The following is a 23,109-nucleotide window of genomic DNA, read 5'->3' on the forward strand; positions in this document are numbered from 1 at the left end:
TGATGGGGTAGGCGGTGGAGAGTACACCCCACATCACTGGATTGCCCAATGCCCTCTCTGGGACCCCAGGACCACTCTGGGTGTTGTCAGTGTTCTCTAAGTCCTGTTGTGTCTGGACATCCTAGGTTGTTAAATATTCATTGGGTGCTAGGTCCTCGGGCTGGGCTGAAGAAGGTTCTGGGCTGGGCTGGGCTGGGCTGGGTGAAGCTGGCCTCCCAACAACTCACGGTGCCCCAGTGGCTGCCCCGAGCCAGCCATCAAACTCCTGTTCTTTACCTCTTGCCCATTCTTGGGGACCTGGCAGTTCTCCAAGCTAAGCTGGTTTTTCTTTCTTTCTTTCTTTCTTTCTTTCTTTCTTTCTTTCTTTCTTTCTTTCTTTCTTTCTTTCTTTCTTTCTTTCTTTCTTTCTTCTTTCTTTCTTTCTTTCTTTCTTCTTTCTTTCTTTCTTTCTTTCTTTCTTTCTTTCTTTCTTTTTTTTTTTTTTAAGCTGGTTTTTCTAGAATAGGTTCCTCTTCCACTTTTCTCTGCCTCTTCCTGTTCACAGCCCCTGGCCAGTATCTGGTTCGAAGCATAGCTGTCCCCATGTGAGGTCAACTAGAGAGGTCAGAATTTGGGGACTGAAGACTGGAATAGGAGCCCAGCCTCCCTACTGTGACCTCTGTACTCTTGAGCAGGTCTCAGTCATTTCCTCATCTGTAAAATGGGAATAATAATAATAATGATTGTACCTTTGACAGATTCCACACCAACAATGCTTTGAGTCCAGTTGATTCTCTCTTGACCTTGGTTTATACTGTTTACTCCCACAATATAAATCTTTGTGTCCATGCAGTTGGGGGCTGGGGAGACAGTAAGACCCCTGGGCTCCCACTGGTGGGATTAGGAACAGGCTCTGCCACTTAGCTGCATGACTTGGGGCAAATTATCCAACTTACTGGAAAAATGGGAACGAGAGCATCTATCCCTTAAGGCTGTGGCTGAGAATTATGATATAATGCAGATGACAAGTTTAGCAGAGACCTGCCCACAGTGGGTGGTTGGCCCATATGAGCATCATTAAGTCACGTGATGGTGTCCCCCACCCCCATTCCCTCTACTTAAAAGTTATTCAGAGGAAGGCATGTGTGCAGCTAGCTCCTGGAGGGGAGGAATGTGGCCATAGGTACCGTCAGGTGCTTGTGAAATGCTGCTTTAAAAAATTTTTTTTTGATTTATTTATTTGAGAGAGAGAGAGAGCGTGCTAAGGTGAGCAGGGGAAGGGGCAGAGGGGGAGAGGGAGGGAGAGAGAGAATCCCAAGCAGACTCCCTTCTGAGCGCAGAGCCCAACATGGGGCTCAATCTTACAACCTGAGATCATGACCTGAGCCGAAATCAAGAGTCAGATGCCTAACGGACTGAGCCACCCAGGCGCCCCTGTTAATCACTTTTTTGATGAGTGAGAAAGAGCCAAGATGATCCCTTGATAGCGGCTGAGGGATAGCGGCTCCTGCTCCCCTGCCCGCCCCACACCTCTCCCTCTGCTAAGCAGCTTTTCGAGGGAGGAGGGTGTTAATTGGTGCAGTCCCTCAGCCTTCACTCAAACCTGCAACCTGCGGGGCTGAGGGTTTCCCCAGAAGGACCTCCTAGAATCTGGACAGGCAAGGAGGGGCCTTGCCGAGCCCAGAGGCGGGGAAGTCCTGTCTTCCAGAGACCTTCCTGCTCACTAGCTTGTGCAGAAACTCCAAATAGAATCACAGCCAGCCAGGGAAGGGGATAAAATTAAATCCTTGATCGTGATCAAGTAGTTAAAAAAAACCCGTCACTGCCAGAGGCTCCTTCCCACTGCAGCCGGCTCTGCTTCAGAGCAAACAAGAGGACAGGGGAGCCACTGTGCCCTGAGCCTTGAGCCCCCAGCACCCCTCCTTCCCCTCCCAGGTCACAGATCTCAGCCTCCAGGGCCTGAAGTCCCTCCCCACCCCACTGAACCTCAAAGGAGTAAGATGCAGCCCCCTCCAGGCCTCAGGCAGTGGTTGCCATCAGGGGAGGTCCTCCTGGGGCTCTGGGCTCAGCTGCACACACCTGGGTTCCAAATCAGGCTGTGACAGTTACAAGCTTTTTTGGGTTTTTTCTTGCGACAGGGTCCATCTGGGGGTGCCCCTCAGCTCTGCAGGTTCCGGGAGGCTGGGGGACTGCTCCAGTTAATGCCCTTCCCCCTCACAAGATCTCAAGGTTTCAATCCAGCGCTGAGCCGCTGTGGGGCTCAATCTCATGACTCCTGAGATCAAGACCCCCAACTGAGATCAAGAGTCTGACGCTTGGGCAGCCCAATGGCTCAGCGGTTTAGCGCCGCCTTCAGCCCAGAGTGTGATCCTGGGGACCCAGGATGGAGTCCCGCGTCAGGCTTCCTGCATGGAGCCTGCTTCTCCCTCTGCCTGTGTCTCTGCCTCTCTCTCACTGTCTCTCATGAATAAATAAATAAATCTTTAAAAAAAAAAAAAAAGATGCTTAACCGCCTGAGCTGAGCGCCCCAGGCGCCCCTGATTACGAGCTGTTTGATGGGGACACACCACCCAGCATGGTCAAACCGGCTTCCCAGTCTGGGACGTGCGCAGAGTCACTTTGTGAGCCTCAGTGCCTGCCCCCCAACCCCACAGGCAATGGTGGGGGAGTGACTGGCTGGAGAGAATTTCACACCTACCAGACTGACTGAAGGCCAGGCTCCTCCTTATTGTCTCCATGAACTGGCAACTCTGACCCCTGGGGCTGAGGATAGGGGAGGGGGTTGGGCCCAACTTTGACCTCCCCTGAGGCAGGGGCTGGGCTGCTCAAAGGGTTGTTGTTTCTTCTTCTTCTTCTTTTTTAATTAATTTATTTATGAGAGACAGAGAGGCAGAGACGCAGGCAGAGGGAGAAGCAGGCTCCCTGAGGGGAGCCTGATGCAGGACTTTATCCCAGGACCCTGGGATCACTCCCTGAGCCAAATGCAGATGCACAACCACTGAGTCACCCAGGCGTCCCTTAAGGGGTTTCTTCTGAACAGGCTGCAGGTTGAAACAGCCAGGTATTGGAAGGTAGACAGGCCCAGACACCCACCGGCCTTGGAGCTCCCAGGCCTGGCTCTGGCACCTTCTGTGTGCCTCTCCAGCCTCATGGCCATCTTCTTTTTTTTTTTTTTTAATTTTTATTTATTTATGATAGTCACACACAGAGAAAGAGAGAGAGAGAGAGGGGCAGAGACATAGACAGAGGGAGAAGCAGGCTCCATGTACCGGTAGCCCAACGTGGGATTTGATCCGGGGTCTCCAGAATCGCGCCCTGGGCCAAAGGCAGGCGCTAAACCTCTGCGCCACCCAGGGATCCCTCATGGCCATCTTCTGTAGAGGGGCTCTGGGGCTGCGCCTGAGGGAGAGCAAGGCTGTGCTAGGGCCACCTGGCAGGGCCGAGCCCGGCAGGCCCCTGGGTGTAAGGAGGGAGGCCTGAGATGTCCTTCGGCCTGGGAGCTGGGACGCTGGGAGAGGAAACAATGAGGCGGTAAAAATAGCTCTTTGTTTCCCGTAGGCTGCACATCCTCCTGCGTCCCTGTGTTTGTGTGAAAGAAAAACACCGGCCACCCTGGGGAGCCAGAGCAGCAGGCCTGGCCCCAGGCCCCAGGGTGCAGGGCTCAGCTGTGAGTGGAGATGGGGCCTGGCTCAGGGGCAGCAGGACAGGTCCCGGGGGGGCCAGTCTCCCCCTCAGCTGTGCCCACACACCCTCCCAGGCTTCATTGGCCTCACTGGCCTCTGTGGGCAGCTCCTGAGCCAGGGCCCTTGGCGCTCCCTCAGCAACAGCCCTGCCCACCCACCCTTCTCAGCCTGCTGCTCTTGCTGGCTCATCCCTTGGGAATCTGTCCCGGCGCGGGAGTCCAGCCTCCCAGGAAAAGGTGGCCCATGGACTTTTCTCTGGCTGAATCACCCCCACCCCCCATCCAGAGCTGCCTGGGCTGCAGAGAGGACATACCCTGAGAGGGGCGGCCTGGACTCTGGTCCCTCAAGGTTTCTATCCGGAACCTTCCTTCTCCGTAGCTCTCACAGATCCTCCCAGCTCACGTGGCTTGCTCCAGAGGTGGGTAAACCCTGAGCCATCTGGATGACCTCCCTCCACCCCCAACTTCTCTAGACTCCCGGAGAGTTAACCCAGCCCAGCTGTACCACTGAGCCAGTCAGGAACTGCTGACCGAAGACTTGCTGAATATGAGCTGAGGAGGCAGGGATGAGAGGAGGCAGCTTTGCCCTGTGGTCTCCAAGGCCACTGCAGCAGGCTGATCTGGAAATAGGCTGCAGCAGAGCAGCGTCCCATGGGGAAGGACAGGCTGGGTCACCAAAGAGGCAGAGCAGGGATGGCATACCCAGGCTTGCCTGCAGGGAGCGGAGGGCGTCAGGAGGGCCCCTCAGAACTCCAGCACCTGCCCATGGGCCATCCTTCTCTCAGCCATGCTCTGCAGCTCATGCTGGAGTCAGGGCAAGGTAGTGGCAGAGGCCTGTGTGTGCCCTGGCTGGTCCCTAGCTCCTCCCCAGTAGCCAGACCGAGAGAGGGCAGCTGGAGAGGCCCAGAAAGCTGCCTCAGAAGGAGAAAACATTTGGAGTGATGTGTCACGGCAAGTCCTTGGGTGGTGTTGGAAAACCAGCAGTGCACCATTACCTACCTGGCCTGGTGCATTCCTGCTGGTGCTGGCTGGATCTGCTCCTGGCACCACCTCCCTCCCCAGGCTGTGTGATCTGCTCAGGACCCCAAGCATTTGTCTCTGGGGAGAGGAAAGACAAGAGGGGATGTCCTAGTACCTGAGAAGCCAGGAGGACGAGCTCATGCTTGGGTGCTGAGGGCAGAGAAGCTTAGGAGATTAAGCTCCTCAAGGTCATTAGCCAGAAGGAGAGGCTGGGAGATGAGGAGGGAGTGGGGCACTGCAGAGAGAGCACTGGACCACCACCATTAGCCCCCGACTTTGGTTGATTCTATTCTATGTGTCAGAGCCTCAGTTTCCTGGCTGTAAAAAGGCTCATGGGAGTCAGTGCTGCCCCTTAGGTTCTCCCAGCCCCCTCCCCCTTTCCAGTAAGTGTGGCCCAAGCTTTAGCTAATGACCTATGGGTAGACGTGAAGGGTCATTGCAGGTGGAAGCTTTTTTTTTTTTCAGTTAGCAATGTTTATTAATATTTTTTTAATAATAAATTTATTTTTTATTGGTGTTCAACTTGCCAACATATAGAATAACACCCAATGCTCATCTCGTCAAGTGCCCCCCTCAGTGCCCGTCACCCATTCACCCCCACCCCCCACCCTCAGGTGGAAGCTTTAAGAGCCGCTTGGTAATGTTCCAGAGGCTGCTGCCTATCCGCCCGGGTCCTGGCAAAGCCCCAGCCAGTCCACAAGTGAGGAAGGAAGAGTGTGGCTCTGTGCCCTGTGGGTCTTGGGTCCATTTGTGTCTGTCTGCACCATCGGCTGGCCTCTCCCAACGACTATGTTGCCTCAGTGATCTCGAGCTTCTGAAGCTTCTGACTCTTGCTGCCTCTGAGAATACGCTGTCCCACTCCCAGCTCAAGGGCCTTCCTGAAAGGTTGGGTCTGGAAGCTGCTTGCGTTTCTGGGGCTTGAGAAAACACCAATAACACCTCCCAGGTCTACACCCTGAACTCTGTAGGGCAGTAGCTGCCCTTTGCACTCAGGATACGAACCTCCCCTCCCTATCGTGGGCAGCCAAGGCCTCAGGGACCCAGCTGCAGGTCATCTCTGACCTCAGCTCTCACCACCATCCCCTCCTCTGCACCACCAGCCTCGCATCCCTTAGACATGCTGAGCCTGCCCCACCGCAGAGCTGGTTCTCTGCCTGCACCGCTCTTCCTACACCACCGAATCCTCAATTTCCTTTGTCAGCTTAAATGTCACCCCCTGTCTTAGTCTCCTCGGGCTGCTGTAACAAAATCCCACACACGGGGTGTCTTATGAACAACAGAAATGCATTTCTCACAGTTCTGGAGGCTGGAAGTCCCAGATTAGGGTGCCAGCGTGGTCGGGTTCCAGTGAGAGCCTCTCCCCAGGTTTTGTCTCCTCTCTGTGTCCTCACATGATGGAAGGGCCAAGGGAGCTCTGGGGACCTCTCTTTGACAAGGGCACTAACCTCACTGGTGAGGGCTCCACCCTATGACCTACTCCCCTCCCCAAGACCCCACCTCTTAACACGGCCACTCTAGGGGGTAGGATTTCAACATATGAATTTGAGGGGAAACGAGCATTCAGATCATAATACCCTCTCCGAGGATCCTAACTGACCACCCTATTTTACTTTCTATTTTCTTTCGTGCTCTATTTTATTTATCTGAAACATGCTTGTTTCTCTCTCGCTCCACTAGCAGGTGAGGATGTGGGAGCAGGCCACCAGGGCCACATGCAGGGGGTAGCAGTGGTGCCTAAAGGGAAGAATGCTGTGTGGTCAGGGACAAGCCACCCTCCGCTATTGGGCCCTGGTGCTGGCTGAACCTCTGCATAAGGAAATCCCACAGCGACACCATCCCTGGTGCTCCGCCAGCCTGCCATGGGGAAGAGGAAAAGCAGGGGTAGGAAGGGGCCCTCCCACTGAGCTTCTTCTTCCCCATTCAGACCTGGTTTTGCCATCCTGGAGCAGTTCATGCAGTGCTGTCTGAAACAGCAGGTGTCCCACAAAAGGAAAAGAAGGCTGAAAAAAAGTTGCATGCTGTATACATTCTTATGGAAAGTCATGGCATGTTGAAGGCTCTGAGAAGTCCTGCAATGAAGACATCCATGTCATTTAGCTTTTACTTTATTTGACCACAGAACTCTTTATATTTCTTACATATTCCATAGAGGATTCCGTAGAATATTCCATAAGAACTGCTTTTGTGGAGGAAGAGTACTAGGTGTAAAATCAGAGCTCAAGTTCTGAATTCTGCTGCTTATAGGTTGTCTTCTCCAAGCCACAGATTTCCCATCTGTAGAATACAGGGGTCATCCCAACCTCCCAGGGTTGCTTAAGGGTGGAACGAACCCCTTAGGGTTGTATCAAGCAGACAGGTCTTTGGTAAGTATCTTATAAGCTGTAAAGAGCTGTGCAGCTACCTGACCATTTTAACTTGCTTAACCTGGGAAATAACATACACTGTTTACCTGACAAGGTAAGGGGATGCCAAAGGGAAAGGAAGTGACTCATCCAAGATCAGCCAACCCAAGTGACCCTGTTAGGGCTCAGAGAGGAGGAGGAACTCCAGCAGCAGTCCCATGAACAATGAAGGCCCCAGGGCCAGAAGAACACAGGTGACATGAATGCGGGGCAAACCCTGGGAAGAGGTGTCTGGTGGGAGGGAGGTGCTGACTATCCCTGCTGATTCCTGCTTGAGGCTTCAGAGGGGACAGCAATGCTAGTGGCCCCTCTCTCCCCCGCCTTTCTTGTTCCCCCACCCCCACCCCCGGGGGACTCTGCCTGGAGCAGAGTGGATCTGTGAGTTTGCTCAAACTACCTTAACGAACCCCTGTAGGTGTTTAACCAACAGAAATGTACTGTCTCACGGTTCTAGAGGCCAAAAATCCAAAGTCAAGGTGTGATCAGGGTTGCGTGCAGGAGAGTGTGCTCTAGGCCTCTTCCTTGTATTTTCATATTATCTTCCCTCTATGTGACTAAATGCACCCTTTTTATGAGGACACCAGTCATATTGGATTAGTCCACTCCAGTGACCTCATTTTAACTCAGATGATGTCTGTAAAGACCCTCCCTCCAAAGAAGGTCACATTCCAAGTCCTACTGGGGTTAGGACTTCAGCATATGGTATTTTGTTTTGTTTTGTTTTGCTTTTTAAAGATTGTATTTATATATTTGACAGAGAGAAAGAGCACACAAGCAGGGGGAGCGGCAGAGGGAGAGGGAGAAGCAGACTCCCCACTGAGCAGGGAGCTGGACCAGGGTTCGAACCCAAGACCTGGGATCATAACCTGAGCCACCCAGGTGCCCCCAGCATATGGTTTTTTTGGGGGACACAATCCAACCCATTTTCCCCAGTGGGCATCTCCCTCCATCTCAGCAGCCCAGCTCCTTGGCCGGAAGCATGTAGATTCCAGGCTGCCGGAAGAGAGAGCCCATAATTGTGTTAATTGCCACAATACTAGACCTGCAATTAATATGCCAGGGGAACAAAGAGTAGATGCGCTAATAACACATAATTGGACCTAAACTGCACCCTCGGCAGAGCAGTGCAACCAAGCTCTGCTGTTTGTGCTCCTTTTCAAATTAGCAAAGATGAGCAAATTAACATCTGCCTCCCCTTCGCCCTGCTTAGACGGGAGCTCTGGGGGGAAACTCGGGGATGGGGCGTGCATGGCCAGGCCCCCAGTCAGATCCTGTTCAGGGCCAAGCACCGGAGGCCCAGCCTTTGGAACTATAGGCAAGTGAGAACTTTGAAGGAGTGAGGAGTCTAGACCTTTCCTCAAGGATTTCCTGACATCAGGACAGCTTGTCTGGGCCTTGGCAGGTACCCAGCCCAGGGTGGCAGGGACTCTTGTGATTAGGGCGTGTGGAGTGACTCACAGAGCACTGTGATTATGTGGGGCCCCAGGGAAGGTTTGAGTCAATGTAGAGGCTGGAGGTTAATGCTGCAACCTCTCCTCCTCCATTCCTGGGGTGGCAGTCAAGTCCCATGGGCAGGGGGCAGACCCTCTTCAGAAGGACCGAGAGGTGTTTTTGGCTTCTCTTCCTTCTGCCCTCCCAGCACACAGGCCTGGACTGCCCCTGGTCTCTGTGGCTCCAGGGCTGGGCTGTCTGGGGCCTGCCCTGCCCATGCTTGCCTCCTTTGGTTGGAAGGTGCCCTACATAGGCCTGGAGGCAGCTGACATGAGCTTTAGTCTCAGCTCGGCCCACTGCTTGCCCAGCTAGTGCCAAGCAGAGCCTCCTTACCCCGGGCCACACATCTGGGGCTCCTTGTCCTTAGTCTCCCCGTCTGCCTCTTCCCTCTTCCTCGGGCTCCCAGGCCTCCTGCACTGAATGCTCAGGGACCCAGCCTGCAGCCTGCAGGTCAAGGACCCTTCCCTCATTCTCCTATCACTGCACCTTGAGGGCTGTGAAGCTAGGGGATCATGGGACAGTAGGATTAATAGATTCCTACTTGGTCCCTTCCCCTCCCCTTTTAGGCCACTGGGTTGCCCCTGCCTCCCTGGACCTGGGCAGAGGGTGACAGCCCTACTTGCTCAGCATTTTCTTGAAATTTGGGTCCCTGTGTTTCCCAGGCTGTGCTGGCCTCCTCCCTGGCTTCTGCCAAGCTAGCCACAGAAAGGCTCATTGAGAATTCTCTGAGACTTATCTGCCATCCTGGGGAAGACTATCTTCCCTCCACAGACAGCCTCCTCATTTGCATCCCCTAAATCAATGCCCTTGGATGATCAAAGCCCAGCACTGTGATGTCGGGGAGGTTGGCTTGAGAGGGAAAAAGGAGCAGGACTTCTCCCTTTCTTCCTGCCACTTGAGACCCGAGGGGGACTAGAAACAGAAGGCCCTTGGGAGTGCAAAAAGGAGCAGGAGCAGAAGTCCCTCTCTAGGTAAGGTTCTCTCTCCTTGCTTTTCCTGCAGGCTGAACAGACAATGGGACAGTGCCAGGCCCATGTCAACAAGCCTTGCTGTGACGTTGCAGGCCCTGAAGATGACTGGGGCTGTGGTCAAACCAGAGGGAAGGGAGGCTCCAGGAGGAAGCCACCTAGCTCATCCTCCCCAGTCACACATGCAAGGGCTCAGGCCTCAGGGCTCTGAAAGAACCCTCAGGATCTGGAGAGGCAGAGAGAAGAGAATTAATCCCCCCCACTCCGCCCCCGACACACATACCCCTCCCTGTCCACATGTGGCCAAAACCGTCCTCACTGGAGTGACAGCCAACATCGATTGAACACTGACAACGTGTCAAGCACGGTGCTGAGTCCTTTCTGTGCATTATCACATTTAATCCACACAGCATCCCTCTTAGGCGTGTGTAATACTGATCCCTGTTTCATAGATGACAAAACAAAGGAGAGGCCACCGAGCTAGGAAGTGGCTGACTTTGGGTGAAATGAGAGAAGGTATAAGAAAGGCTGAGTTATCTGAAAAGGGCTACAGGCAGAGAGAAGACCCTCTCTGCAGGAGTGTGAGCATGGGAGCCGGCCTGCGATGACCAGGACAGGACTGTCCTTACACAGAGGGGACGTATTGGCTGCCCTTTGGGATGGAGTAGGAGGCCTGGTCATTGGTCGGGCATCTGCTTCCCCTCATGCCCCACTGAACTTCTTGGCTCCCTCCTGACCACTCACCATATCACGAGCCAGACGGGGATCAGCCAAGCAATTCTCCCATCTTGATGCCTCTGACTTTCCAGGGCCATGTAGAAACTTTCACCATCGAGCAGCTTCTGGGAGATAGTAATGTCATGGGTAAGAGCTTCTACTTTGGAGTCAGAACGACCTAGGTTCAAATCCTGACTCTCCCACTTAGCTGTGTGGCTTTGGGCAAATTACTTAACCTCTCTCAGCCCTGGTATTGTGCTCTGGAAGTGAAGGGTAATAACGGTGTTCATCGCACATGATTGCTGCTAGCACAGAATCAGACCGTGCACACAGCAGGCTTCAGGTGAGGCCAGCCCATAGTAAACACTCCTTATGTGAGGTGGTTAATCCCTGAGACGCAGATGAGGAAGGAGAGAAAGAGAAGTAATCCTGAGCAAGTAAATGAGCTGGAGGCTTGAAAGGGCCAGAAATTCTGAACTCTGGCTCTTGATTTTTTATTGGTGTTTGATGACTAAGGGAGTTTGAAAGGCAAGGAAAAAGCACAGAAAAGCCAGAAGAGTCTCACCTGAGGCCAGCTGCACTACTTCTCCACTGTCAAATCACTTAACCCCTCTGAACTCCTGCTTCCCATCAGTTAAACAGGAATGAGTGAAAACATCTACTAAGAAGATTGCCATGAGGCCCCAGAGTATATAGATGCCCTCCAAAAAAAGGGAGCATGCTAAACAAATGCAAACTCTAAAGTGCTATGTGAAAGCAGTATTTAAAAAATATTTTTTTAGAGTGGGGGAGGGAGAGGCAGAGGGAGAGAGAAAATCTTAAGCATGCTCCACACCTAGCCCAGAGCCCAATGGGGGGCTTGATCTCACAACCCTGAGATTACAACCTGAGCTGAAATCAAGAGTTGGAGGCTTAACTGACTGAGTCCCCCAGGCTCCACTGTGAAAGCAGTTATAGCCATCATCAACTCCTCAGACTTTTCAAAGCATAGTCACATATATTATCATCCTGGTGAGAACAGTTACTGCTAATTGAGCACCTACTATGTGCCATACATGGAGATAAACCCTTGTTATGCAACCTCTCATTCAATCTTCCCAATAATCTAAAGGGCATATTTATTATTATTATTATTATTATTATTTATTATTATATGCCCATTTTATAGTGAAGGAACCTGAAGCTCACAGTAAGTAGGTTGTCTGTTTTTTTCTGCTAGTAACTGGAACCCAGGTCTGTCTTAATCCAGATGATGTAAGACATTCCTCCTATTTTTTAAACCATTTTATCCTACCCTCCCCCCAATTCCAGGAAATATGATGGAACTATGGATAGAACCCAGGCCCGTGCTGCTTCCACTATGCTCGAGCAGTGCCTGTGTTCCCTCGGTGGTGCTGGGGAAGCTGTGCTGTTTCTGCCCCTACCCTTTCTCTCTTTCCTTGCTCCTTCCCATACACCTATTCCAGTCCTGTCCATTGGGATGTAGTGTGCAGACAGGGCACATCATATTTGGCTTGTGTATCCACAGACAGTCCGTGCCTGTCCATATGTTGTTTGTGTGTGTAGTGCGTTGTGTGTATAATTCATGCTGCAGAGTGAAATAGCCACCCCTCCCCTCCGCTATACAGAAAAGTGAGTAGGTCCTGTGCCTTTCCCAGCTGCCCGTCCTAAGAGAGGAGGGGACTTTGCTGTGTGTTACCTTTGGGAAAAGCATAAATAGGAAACTTCAATCCTTGTCCCACCTCTGGGAGTGCAAAAGCCAGCTTCCTGGCTTCTATGGGAAGTTGAGATTTTCCTTCTTTGGAAATTCTCAGCAGCCAGTGATAGCTGATGTTGCATCTGTGGGAATTCCTACTTCCTTTGCAAATGGAGAGCCATAGAAAGCATTAGAGGGAAAAAAAAGAAAAAAAGAAAGCATTAGAGGGAGTCTGAAACAAACTGTCAAGCCTCAACCTGACTCCCTGGAGACCACAGGGATGTCCCTTCCTAAGTCAGAGTTTCTGCCATTCCAGAGAGGTGTGAAGCTCTGTCTTTGGACAGTGATGAACAATAATGATAGCTAATGTTGTGTGTTGGCTCATATATTCCTCACTAACCCCCAGTGAGGCAGGCACAGACTTATCTTTGTTTTACAATTGATACTAAGATTGGAGAGATGAAGTATCTTAACCAAGAGGTAGAAATCCACACAGTTAGCAAGAAACACAAAAAGGCTCACTGCAGCTCTCTTTGTAAAAGCAAAAGACTGGAAACAACCGGTCAGTGTGGGAGAATTAGAGAACTGATCATCAATAGAGAACTGATTAAGTCTGGTATGTCCACATGAATGAAAACGTTACATGTATGTATGTCAGACATATAAATGTTATATGTATGTCACACTTTTGACACCAAATGTGTGAGTTTTCTACACCAAGCTATTCTCTGATTCTCTGCTGACACCAACTAGGTGTGCTGGAATTAAATTCAGTTCTGAGGGGCAGCCCTGGTGGTGCAGCGGTTTAGCGCCGCCTGCAGCCCGGGGTTTGATTCTGGGGACCCTGGATCGAGTCCCACATCGGGCTCCCCACATGGAGCCTGCTTCTCCCTCTGCCTGTGCCTCTGCCTCTCTCTCTCTCTCTCTGTGTCTCTATGAATAAATAAATAAAATCTTAAAAAAAAATTCAGTTCTGACACTAACTACTTAGAATTAGTGCAGACCCCACAGGTTAAGGGCTCATTCTCACACTGTCCCCACTTCAGATGCCATTTGCAAGTAGTGGGTTCCCAGGTGATCTCCACTTCTGTCTAACTTGGGTATCTTTTTCGGGATTCCTATGACTTCCTCCTCAGGTTCAATGTTTTGCCATAAGTGCTCACAAAACTCAGGGAAACACTTTACTTACATTGATCAGATTGTTATAAAGGCTGTTATAAAGGATACAAGTGAACAGCCAGATGAGGAATACATGGGGCAAGGCGTGGAAGGGTCCTGAGCACAGGATGAAGGTGCATGACCCTCCCAGCACATGGTTATATTCACCAACCCAGAGGCTCTCTGCATCCTGTAGTTCAGGGATTTGGGGAGAGGTGCATCACATTGATGTGATCATTAATTTGATCTCCAGCCCCCCTCTCCTCCCAAATTGGTGGGGGTAGGGGCTGAAAGTTCCAAGCTTCTATCGTGGCTTGGTTATTCTGTTGACTAGCTCCCATCCAGGAGCCTGCCTGGAGTAGAGTCATTGCAACAAAAGATGCTCCTCTTTTTCAGGAAACTCCAAGGGATTAAGCAGCTCTGTGCTAGGAATTGGAGATGAAGACCAACTATCTGTTTCTCATTATATCAGAATATCATACTGCATGAGAGAGAGCAATGCAGCTCTGAAAGGGATACTGAGATGGAGCCATCACCAGGATATTTTATTAAGTGAAAAAAAGCAAGATGCAGATGTGATACACTTCTTTTTATCTAAGAAAGGGGAGAGAAATACATTCTAATACTTGCTTGTACTTTAAGAACCCACGGTGGAAGGAGAAGCCAAAAACAGACAAGATGGTAATTTTAAGGGCGGGCAGGGACAGAGAGGAGGAGACAGGAATGGAACTAGACTTTTCTGAGCCCCTTGTTTTCCGGATTTGACCTTGGAGACTTGTAACTATTTAATATGGCCATAAAACAAAATTAAATGGATATTTTGCAAAAGGAGAGGAAATGGATAGAGACAGGTTTGAGCTCAGGTGTCCAACTGGAGCCTCTGGTACTTTTGCCCCTCATTAATAATCTCTTCTCACAGGAATGGAGAGACCTGTCTGGGCCACCAGAAGGCAGAGACAGGGCCTGATCTTGAGGCTTCTGGGGCTCCAGGGGGACCCTAGTAATGGTGCTGGGGCTATGGTTTTAGTATTTGGGGGAGTTTATAAGTGGTAGCTCTCATCAAGATTCCTACAGCCTTCTTCTGCTGCATCCCTAAAGTGGGTTAACTCCCAAGCATATCATTCACACACTGTCCACAGTGACTGCTTACCTGCCTCCCACCAAAACTGGCCTAGCGCACACTGTGCTAACAGTCCTAACATGCCACCTAAGAGTAGTTCAGCTTCCTGGCAAAGAGTTTTCCTTCATGCAACCATGTTTCCATCTCTCAGCAACCCTGGACCTGGGAATGACTGTCTTGGTGAGAAACCCAGGCTGGATGAGGATGCCTCCCATGGCTTCAGAAGAGCTGCCAGGTGGCACAGCCCCACGTGTGACTGTGGTGGACCAGGTTGATGACTCCACGCTGCAGGATCCTGCACAGGACTTTTTTTTTTTTCTCCTTTGGTATCTGAGGTGTCATTTCACGTAGTGGCTGAGGCATTATTTGGGGCTCAGACCTATATAAAATTGAATCCCAGGTGTCCTTCTTTCTAGCAATGGGTTCCTTCATCAAATTTTACATTTTTTTCACCTAGCACAATAAAAATACCTTCTGGAAAGGTTGCTGGAGGCATAAATGAAATGTCCCCAGTAAAGAGCTTAGTAGAGACTGTTGTAGAATCATTTCAGAAGATTCCAGCACCCTAGAAATTCTGTGTTCTTCTACCCTATTGCACAGACAGGTTGAATATATGCCCTGAAGCTCAAGTCTTCCTTGGCCTGGTTATCAAAGCCCCCTCCTTATTCTTCCATGTCTGACCCTGACTAGGACAAGCCTGGGCACCGCCTCATTTCCCACTGCCCCGGGACCCCTGGTGCTCCTGCTCTCTCAGTGGCTGGCTCTGCTCAGGAGAGACTCGTCTCTGCTAACTGTTAAGACTGGATCGATCCCCATCTCAAGGCCATTTTGAGGATTAGCTAATCCATCACGTGGAGACCTCTGAAAAGTGCCAATATGGCCGAGGCTATTGTTAGGCAGACTGGGAACTGAGTTCACTGGTTTCCCTGGCTTCCAAGACAGTCAAGCTGAGCCTTGCAGCTGGACTAACTCTCCCGTGGGCAAAATCTCAGCGTGCGCAGGTTGCACCGAGCTCACCAGCCTTCTGTCTGCCCACCTGCCGCTGAACCTTTTTGATCTACCTCTTTGTTTCTTGCAGGGACAGTGAGGGTAAGAAGATAAAGGGATCAGGATTCCAGACACCAAAGAGCTTTTGTTTGTGTTTCTAATAGAACTGAATACATTACATTTTCCCTCTTGGCATCATCCTATTGACTCAAGACATAGTTCTGAGATTTATACCTTTCTGATTTTGTGTTTTGTAAATCTCAGAGGTCCCTGGAAACCTACAGGGTATTTTTTTTATCCTCTGAGGTGTGAGGTCCACAATACAAAAATGAATACAGGAATTCATTTAGTTCATCTCTGAGTATTTATTGAGTGCCTACTGTATGTTCAGTAGTATACAAGCAGCTCGGAAGATTCCCGAGGGAAAAAAAGAGAAGTTCCTGTGCGTTTAGACATACTATGTATTAAGGTCTGCGAGGCACTTTCATTGCATCATCTCATTTAATTCTGACAACTCCAGGAAATAGGTATTGCTATCTCATTTAATCTCTTCATAGGGTGAGGAAAGTGACTCAAAGTTCTGTGACTTGTTGAGATCACTCATAGTAGAAGCAGCTAGAGTTCCTGTTGGGCACTGTCTGACTGTACTGTCTGGGTCCTTTTCACTAGAGCACTAACCCAGGGACACACATGGGTTAGTTGGTCAATGGCACAGCGTAGCACATTATCAATCCTAGACACTGCCTGGTTCAGAGCAGGTGGGGATGGGGGAGGGATGACCTGAGGGTCAGGAGGACTTTCTGCAAGAGACAGCCTGGGTGTGACTTGGGGCAAAGGTAGCGGAAGATGTGCTATATAATGCTGGCCTTGGGTAGAAATGAACTTGAGCACAGACTGTGTTGAGAGAGCAGGCCCTGAGGTCAGCTGGGTGGGGCATGAGGTTGTGGGTTGAAAGCCTGGCAGAGCTGTCTGGACCAGATAAAGTGGCAACAAGGAGCTCACAAGAGCCAGAGGGGGAGGGAAGCAAAAGCAACGGCTGGAGAGGATGACTCTGCAGTGCTGGTTAGAAGGAGTGAGGCAGTGAGGCCTGGAGATGGTGGGAACCTGATAGGCAGGTACCTTGGGAAGGGTCTACCCAAGGAGAGTCTAGTCCTCTCAGATCCAGGGAAGGGGGTGGCAGGGGAAGGAAAGATAGAACCTGCAGGCTTTGGTAGAGGATGCCTTTGAGGGACAAATGAAGGGAGGAGCATATTCCATTACAGGTCACTTTGGAATTCCCATCAGGTCACATCATGCTTCTGATCACTGCTGTTCAAGGTCCTCCTGTGGCCTGTGGGGCCATCCTGCCACTTAAGGCACCTCATACTCTGGTCTGAATCCACTTTTGGGGGCTCTTCACCCACTATTCTAAATAAATCCTCTGCTCTGCTCCTACTTCTCCCAGCCTCCGGGTTTGGGGGGCACCTCCGGAACGCCATCCCAAGCCCACCTCCACAAAACCCACCAGCCTGCCAGACCCTCTCAGCTGTCACAGCTATGACAAATACAGTGTTCCAAAGCACAGTCGGATAGTTCTTCCAGCACAGTCTGGAATAGTTCACATCTTACCTTTATTTAGCTTTTGCTGTTGGGGTCTCCCTAATGTCACCGCCCTGTCCTCGAGGGCTGATGGTTCTTTTCACTACACGTGTCACATCTGGGGACGTCATTTTACCTTTCAGTCTCTGTTCCTTCATCTGCAAAATGGAGCCAATCATGTCTCACAGGGCACAGTGCCTGGCACTGGAACCCATCCATGACTGTGCCAGTCCTTACCTCTCGTGGGGGGCGGTCCCAGGGGCCGAGGGAAGGTGGGGGAACCAGGGGAGAAGGGGAGGACTCAAGCCCCCGGGGGAAGAACCCTTCTCCATCCAGTTGGAGCTCTGAATTTCCAAGGGACCATTGGGATCCTACTAAGATCAGCGAGAAAGGGCGCGCACGAGCCATCTTTAAAAAGCCGTCACAGATTTCTCCAGCGAATGAAGGAATCTGGACATACAGATTCAGGACAGACTCCTGGGGGCAGCGGGTGCCCCTCCCAGGGCTGAACCGCGGCAGCACGTGCTGCGCGGTCCTTGACTGTTGACAAAGTGCGTTTTGCTGACCTCCGTCTCCTTGAAAACCTTTCACGACCCGGCAGGCTCCCTGTCATCCCCTCCATCCGCAGAAGAGGACGCCAGGACTCTGGGAGGCGACGTGCCTTGCCTGAGGTGGCCCAGCGTGTTGGCGCTCAGGGGCCCCCGGGCTGCACCCTCTGGCCCTGCCCCTCCAGGGGGTCTGCACTCCGCGGGGCGGGAAGGCCGGCGCCGGCCCCGGGGTACTGCTTGGCCCGGGAGCCTGGGGCCGCGCGTAGCGTAGGGGTGAGGGGTTGGTGCAGAGGGTGCAGCCGCGGGACCTCTCCCGGCCGCTCGGGAGGTACCCCGGGCGCGGCCCCGCGTGCGCGCGCTCCGAGCTCTGCCGGCAACTCGAGGCGCGCGCCCCGCCCCGCCCCCGCCTCCCCGCCTCCCCGCCTCCCCGCGCGCGCCCCTCCCGCCGCCACCCCGCCCCCGCCGGTACCCTCGCCGGACCCGAGAGAGCGCGCCGCCGCCATCTTAGTTGCTGCCGCCGCCTCCAGCCCAGCGCTGCCTCGGCGGAGGGGAGGGCGCCCGCGGCCCGAGCGCGCGGCCCAGCGTCGCGGCGGCGGCTCGTCGGACCCCGGAGCTCGCCGCGGCGCGGAGCAGCCGGCCTCCGCCGCCAGAGCCCCGGTCGGCGCCCCGCGCGCGCGCCTGCCGCTCCCGCCTCGGGCCGGCCGCGGCGCCGGGAGCCCGAGCGATGCTGCGCCGCCCTGCACCCGCGCTGGCCCCGGCCGCCTGGCTGCTGCTGGCCGGGCTGCTGAGCGGCGGCGTGGTCTGGGCCGCGCGAGGTAAGCGGCGGGCCGGGGCGGGCCCGGGGGAGCCGGGGTGGGCGCGCGGCGCCGGGGGAGCGGGGCTCCGGCCCCGGGCGGGTCTGGGGGGCGTGCACCCGGGGCCGCGGCGGGGGGCACCCCGGGGAGAGGCCGGGGAGAGGCCGGGGAGCTCTGTGGCGCGCTCAGAGGTGCCCCCAGAGGTGCCCCGGGCCGGGGGCGCGCGCTCGGTGCCGCTGTGCGCTTACATAAGAGCCCACTCCTCCGCATCCCCTTCCAGGAGCCCGGGGCTGCGCCGCGGCGCCGCGGACGCCGCATCCTCGCCCCTCTCCGCCTCCTCCCGGGGTCCTTTAAATCTTGTCTGTCTGCAGACAAGCCGAGGCCGAAACTTCTCGCTCCCCTCCCACGTTTCATCCAAAGGTGAAAATTGTGATGAGGTTTACGGTCGCGGTCTCATCCCGCGTTAGCAATCTGCGTCTCCTCCGCTCCCGCCGACCCCGCGGTGCAGTTTTTCTGACGGTAATTTAGACCGTGCAGGGGCTTACAGGTTCTCTTTGATTCCTCAGGGCCGACGTTATTGTACGGTTACCTGGCCAAACAAACAAACAAAAAAAAAAACAAAAAAAACAAAAAAAACACACACACACACACAAAAACAAAAACAAAAAACCCCAAAAACTTCTTGGTGAATCGATGGTTTTGTTGTCGTTCTAACCTTCATCCACTTAACCTTTTAAACAGTGCACGCTTTCTGATATTGACTGATCTTGCCAACGAAAAGCTTACGCATTGCAGATACATGCCTCCGAATGGATCTTGGAATCGTAAACATTTTCCTTGGCCTTGGAGCAAAGTAATCTAGGTGTAGTCTATAGAGTACTTGGATTTTTTTTTTTTATTTTTAATCAAAAATCTTGGGGGGAGAGGGCTGATAAAAGTCTAGATGAAACGATCATGTTTCGTATTAATAAGCTTTTTAAAAAAAAATCCTCATTTTTCTCTTTCTTGGCATGACAGACGGAGAGAAGTATGGTGTTCACAAATTAAAGGGCAGAAGAGGCAAATGCATCTTTTGTTCCATGTTCCTTTCTTCCCACTGGGGATGATAAACTTTTGATTACTTCATTTCTAACATTCTGTTGACTGTCATAGTCAAGTCTCAGTCACGAAGTATAGAATCGCTCTCACTTTGGTTTTTAGAAGTTACATCAAGCTGAGTTTGAAATGTTTTTTCCAGATGTGGAGTGGAGGTCTGAAAGTCCAATATATCCAGGAGAAAATGTCAAAGTTCTGTGTCTCTTGGGGAAAACCCACACATTTTCAAAAATATGTGCTTGGACTGAGTATTTTGGGAACAGTTCAAATATGTTTAGTTTAGTCAGTGATAATGTTTCTTGTTAAAACATATTTATCCATTCACCTCCACTTGCTTTTCATTATTGAATTACTTAAATTAATATTACAAATATAAATTTCAGCTCTCTATCTTCATTGTGGTGGGCAAACAAATGTTATGTGAAAGATGTATTGAGCGCTGAGTCCTTTGTAATTTGCTGATTTTCTATTATGAGCTTTTCTTGGTGCATTTATAGTACTTAAGAATAATTAGTCTGCAAAATAAAAATACATTTTAAACATCAGTTATTCTGTTGCTTTTTTTCTTTCCCCCAGCCTGCGGTAGGAAATGTCTTGTGAATATTACAAGAAATGCTAATAAAATGGTTTCATTTTGAGGGGTTACAAATGGATTTTATATGTAAATATGTAATTTATAGAGGCACTTTCTGTGAGCTTATTTTGAAGGGTGATCATTTCAACTAATATCTGACTTCTTTATTGCCATAAGACTAGCTATATCTAATAACTTAATGGGATAAATATCATGTATAAATTGCTAGAGAGAATGTTAGATTTTGTAATATAAATTGCATCTTGACTATTAACTAGTTGTTTAATAGAGAACTCTGCATTTCACTTTAATTTGTAGCTGCGGTTCTTAAAAAAATATCAAGTAAATCAAAATGTTAGGCATATCCTTGGCATGCCCTAGGCTGCCTGCTTTTCTCTTCAGTCAGTCAACGATCAGGAAATAGTCAATTGAAATGGAGAATATAGAAAGCTTATGAATATATATATATATATATATGTTTTTTGAATATATATATATATATATATTTTAAATGCGAGCTTGGACTGCCATTTCAAAGCCAAAGAAATAATTTTCATTGTTATTTTCCTGCTCGTTTGCACACAGACCTCTCAGTGAGTCCTCCCCTCACCATCCTATGTAAAATTTCATCTCTCTTTGAACTCTTGAATCCTCTTTTCCCTGCTTCACTTTTTCTGTTTCCATAGCACTTAATCCCATTCTGACACCCTTAATTTGTTTATTATCTGTCTCCCCTCACTAGGACGTAGGCCCCAAGATGGAAAGGTAGTTTGATCTGTTCTGTTCACATGTGAATCCTATCACCCCCACATTCATATAGTACCAGTAGGTACTCAGTATTTGTTGAGTGATTGAATGGATGGACAACTCTTTCAGTTTTGATCAGTTTTGACAGTATAGTATTTAGATGTCCTAGTTTTCATCTGGCAGGTAAATGTTATATACTGAAAAAGGCATTACAGAGGATAAAACACACCTAAATTCTGCATTGTGGATATAGAAAATCATTAGATAATTTTTCAAGGATCTGTTCTGTTGATTGCACTGTTGGGGATATTAGAGCATAAAAATCTATAGCAGCTTTTGAGGTCTGTAGGTTTTTTTTTTTTTAAGATGATATTTATTTATTTATTTATTTATTTATTTATTTATTTATTTATTCACAGAGAGAGAGAGAGGCAGAGACACAGGCAGAGGGAGAAGCGGGCTCCATGCAGGGAGCCCGACGTGGGACCCCCTGGGTCTCCAGGATCACGCCCCGGGCCACAGGCGGCGCTAAACCGCTGCGCCATTGGGGCTGCCCTAGGTCTGTAGTTTTGTGGCTACCACTCTGAGTTTAAATTTTTTTTTTTAATTTTTTATTTATTTATGATAGTCACGCACACAGAGAGAGAGAGAGAGAGAGAGAGGCAGAGACATAGGCAGAGGGAGAAGCAGGCTCCATGCACCAGGAGCCCGACGTGGGATTCGATCCCGGGTCTCCAGGATCGCGCCCTGGGCCAAAGGCAGGCGCTAAACCACTGCGCCACCCAGGGATCCCGAGTTTAAAATTTTTTAAACATTATTTATTTATTTATTTGAGTGAGAGAGCAGAGTGAGTGAGAATACAAGTGGGAGGGAGGGGCAGAGGGAGAGGGAGAAGCAGGCTCCCCACTGAGCAGGGAGCCCTGAAACGGGGGCTCCCTCAATCCCAGGACCTTGGGATCATGACCTAAGTCGAAGGCAGACTCTTAACCGACTGAGTCACTCACGGCCCCTGTGTCTAATTTTTTAAAATGCTGTGATTCTCTGCTTTTTTGGAAAGTGGTTTCTTAATTTGTTACCTTTTTTTCTGAAGTAACTTTGAGGAAGAATGCTTTGAATATAGACTTCAATATTATATATAATCTAATCGTTGTATTACTGGGAGTAAATGTCATTTATTTCATGTAGGAGACCTATATAACTACTAAAGAAATGATAAAATATTAATAATTCTGAATGTATTCCAATTTAAGAGCTCTAACTCAGTTAACTGGAACCTTCAGTTAACTACAAGAGTTCGTCTTCTGGCTGCAGACCACTTTAAGGAGGAATAACATAAAACCAAGCAATTTCATAGGAATCCTTTTGCAAAAGGAAGTTGTAGGAGTTCATATCATATGTTATCAGTGTCAGTACTATTTAAGACAAAACAATATTTCAGTTTTAGATGTAAAGAATATGACCCATAAATGAAATTTTAATGAAATAAAATATTTTTGCATTCAAGTTAGAGAATGCTGTAATTCTGTGATACTGGTTGCAGGACTTGGCTAAGTTCATTAAACCATCTCTTAATCTTTAAAGTGAGGATGTTAAAGTTTTAAGACATTTTTTAAAAGGATTGAATTATTTTTGTTATTGCTTTCTAAGACAGGAAAATATAATAGTGGGTGGGGTTGGGTAGAAAGTCTTCATTTATAAGAGTTTAAACAAAATAGGAGGTGTGATTATCCTGAAAATCACCAGGAGACTATTGCTCACATCTTCTGGTTAATTGAGGTTTAGGATCATTATGCTTTTAAGAAATGTATCTTATGGGCAGCCCTGGTGGCTCAGTTAGTTTAGCACCGTCTTCAGCCCAGGGTGTAATCCTGGAGACTGGGATCAAGTCCCACATCAGGTTCCCTGCATGGAGCCTGCTTCTCCCTCTGCCTGTGTCTGTGCCTCCCTCTGTGTGTCTCTCATGAATAAATAAATAAAATCTTAAAAAAAAAACCCAAAAAACCGAAATGTATCTTGCTTTTTCTGTGGTCTTGATTTGGTAACAGCAGATGTATTTGAAGATATATTGTGTCTTTTATAAATGGAATCTAAGATAATTGATTTCTTATAAAACAGTTTAGTGGAGCTTCAGAAATAGGGATTCAGGATTGGTGGAAATGATTTATGCAGCATTGTGTTCTAGCACTGTAAAAAATCAAACAAAGGTGACATTTTGATTGCAGTGGAGACTATGCAAAAAGCCAGAGCTGGGAACCCTTAGACTGATATTCCCTTCCCTGCTGTCAGGCTGTTGTTGTGCTGCCCAGTGCTCTCTGGGCCACACCACCTAGGAATTGGGATACTGCATTTGATAGGCCCTTTCTTGTCCGTGTTTTAGGCATATTTTTGTTCATTTTCTTACTTAGGTGTAGGATGATATTGTTAAAGTTTTTCACAAGATGTGTTGCTATGGCTTCTTCATTTTTAAAGTTTTAGATGAAAATTCATTTACTTCAAAGTAACTGAATTGAGAACATTTTTTTTTTTTTGAGAACATCTTAAAAACCTATAAAA

At 49.8% G+C, this 23,109-nt stretch overlaps 1 protein-coding gene and 1 long non-coding RNA gene across 10 annotated transcripts in view; one reads left to right on the forward strand and one right to left on the reverse strand.

Moving 5' to 3' along the window:
* LOC140630114 (beta-catenin-interacting protein 1) overlaps nucleotides 1-23,109 on the forward strand; it is a 155,274-nt gene that overhangs the window by 55,054 nt on the left and 77,111 nt on the right. Inside the window, exon 1 of one of the 6 annotated variants that reach the window (XM_072819735.1) lies at nucleotides 17,857-18,161. The exons of 4 other annotated variants lie outside the window; for them this stretch is intronic. In XM_072819735.1, coding sequence (XP_072675836.1) covers nucleotides 18,071-18,161 — 91 coding nt within the window. In that variant the 5' untranslated portion in view covers nucleotides 17,857-18,070. Of the gene's footprint in view, nucleotides 1-17,856; nucleotides 18,162-23,109 lie in introns of those variants that run through there. One more of the 6 variants, XM_072819734.1, reaches the window with a different exon arrangement.
* LOC140630115 (uncharacterized) lies at nucleotides 75-17,679 on the reverse strand. Of its 4 annotated transcripts, XR_012027895.1 has the most exons (7): nucleotides 17,365-17,679; nucleotides 16,829-16,956; nucleotides 11,959-12,117; nucleotides 10,287-10,384; nucleotides 6,608-6,750; nucleotides 4,661-4,759; nucleotides 75-693 (listed from the first exon to the last, which is right to left on the reverse strand). It is a non-coding gene; the product is annotated as an uncharacterized lncRNA (long non-coding RNA). The 4 variants fall into 4 exon arrangements; XR_012027897.1 differs by lacking the exon at nucleotides 16,829-16,956; XR_012027894.1 differs by having other exon boundaries at nucleotides 16,829-17,679.

This window comes from Canis lupus, chromosome 3 (genome assembly GCF_048164855.1).
Source record: "Canis lupus baileyi chromosome 3, mCanLup2.hap1, whole genome shotgun sequence".
NCBI classification, from domain to species: domain Eukaryota; kingdom Metazoa; phylum Chordata; class Mammalia; order Carnivora; family Canidae; genus Canis; species Canis lupus.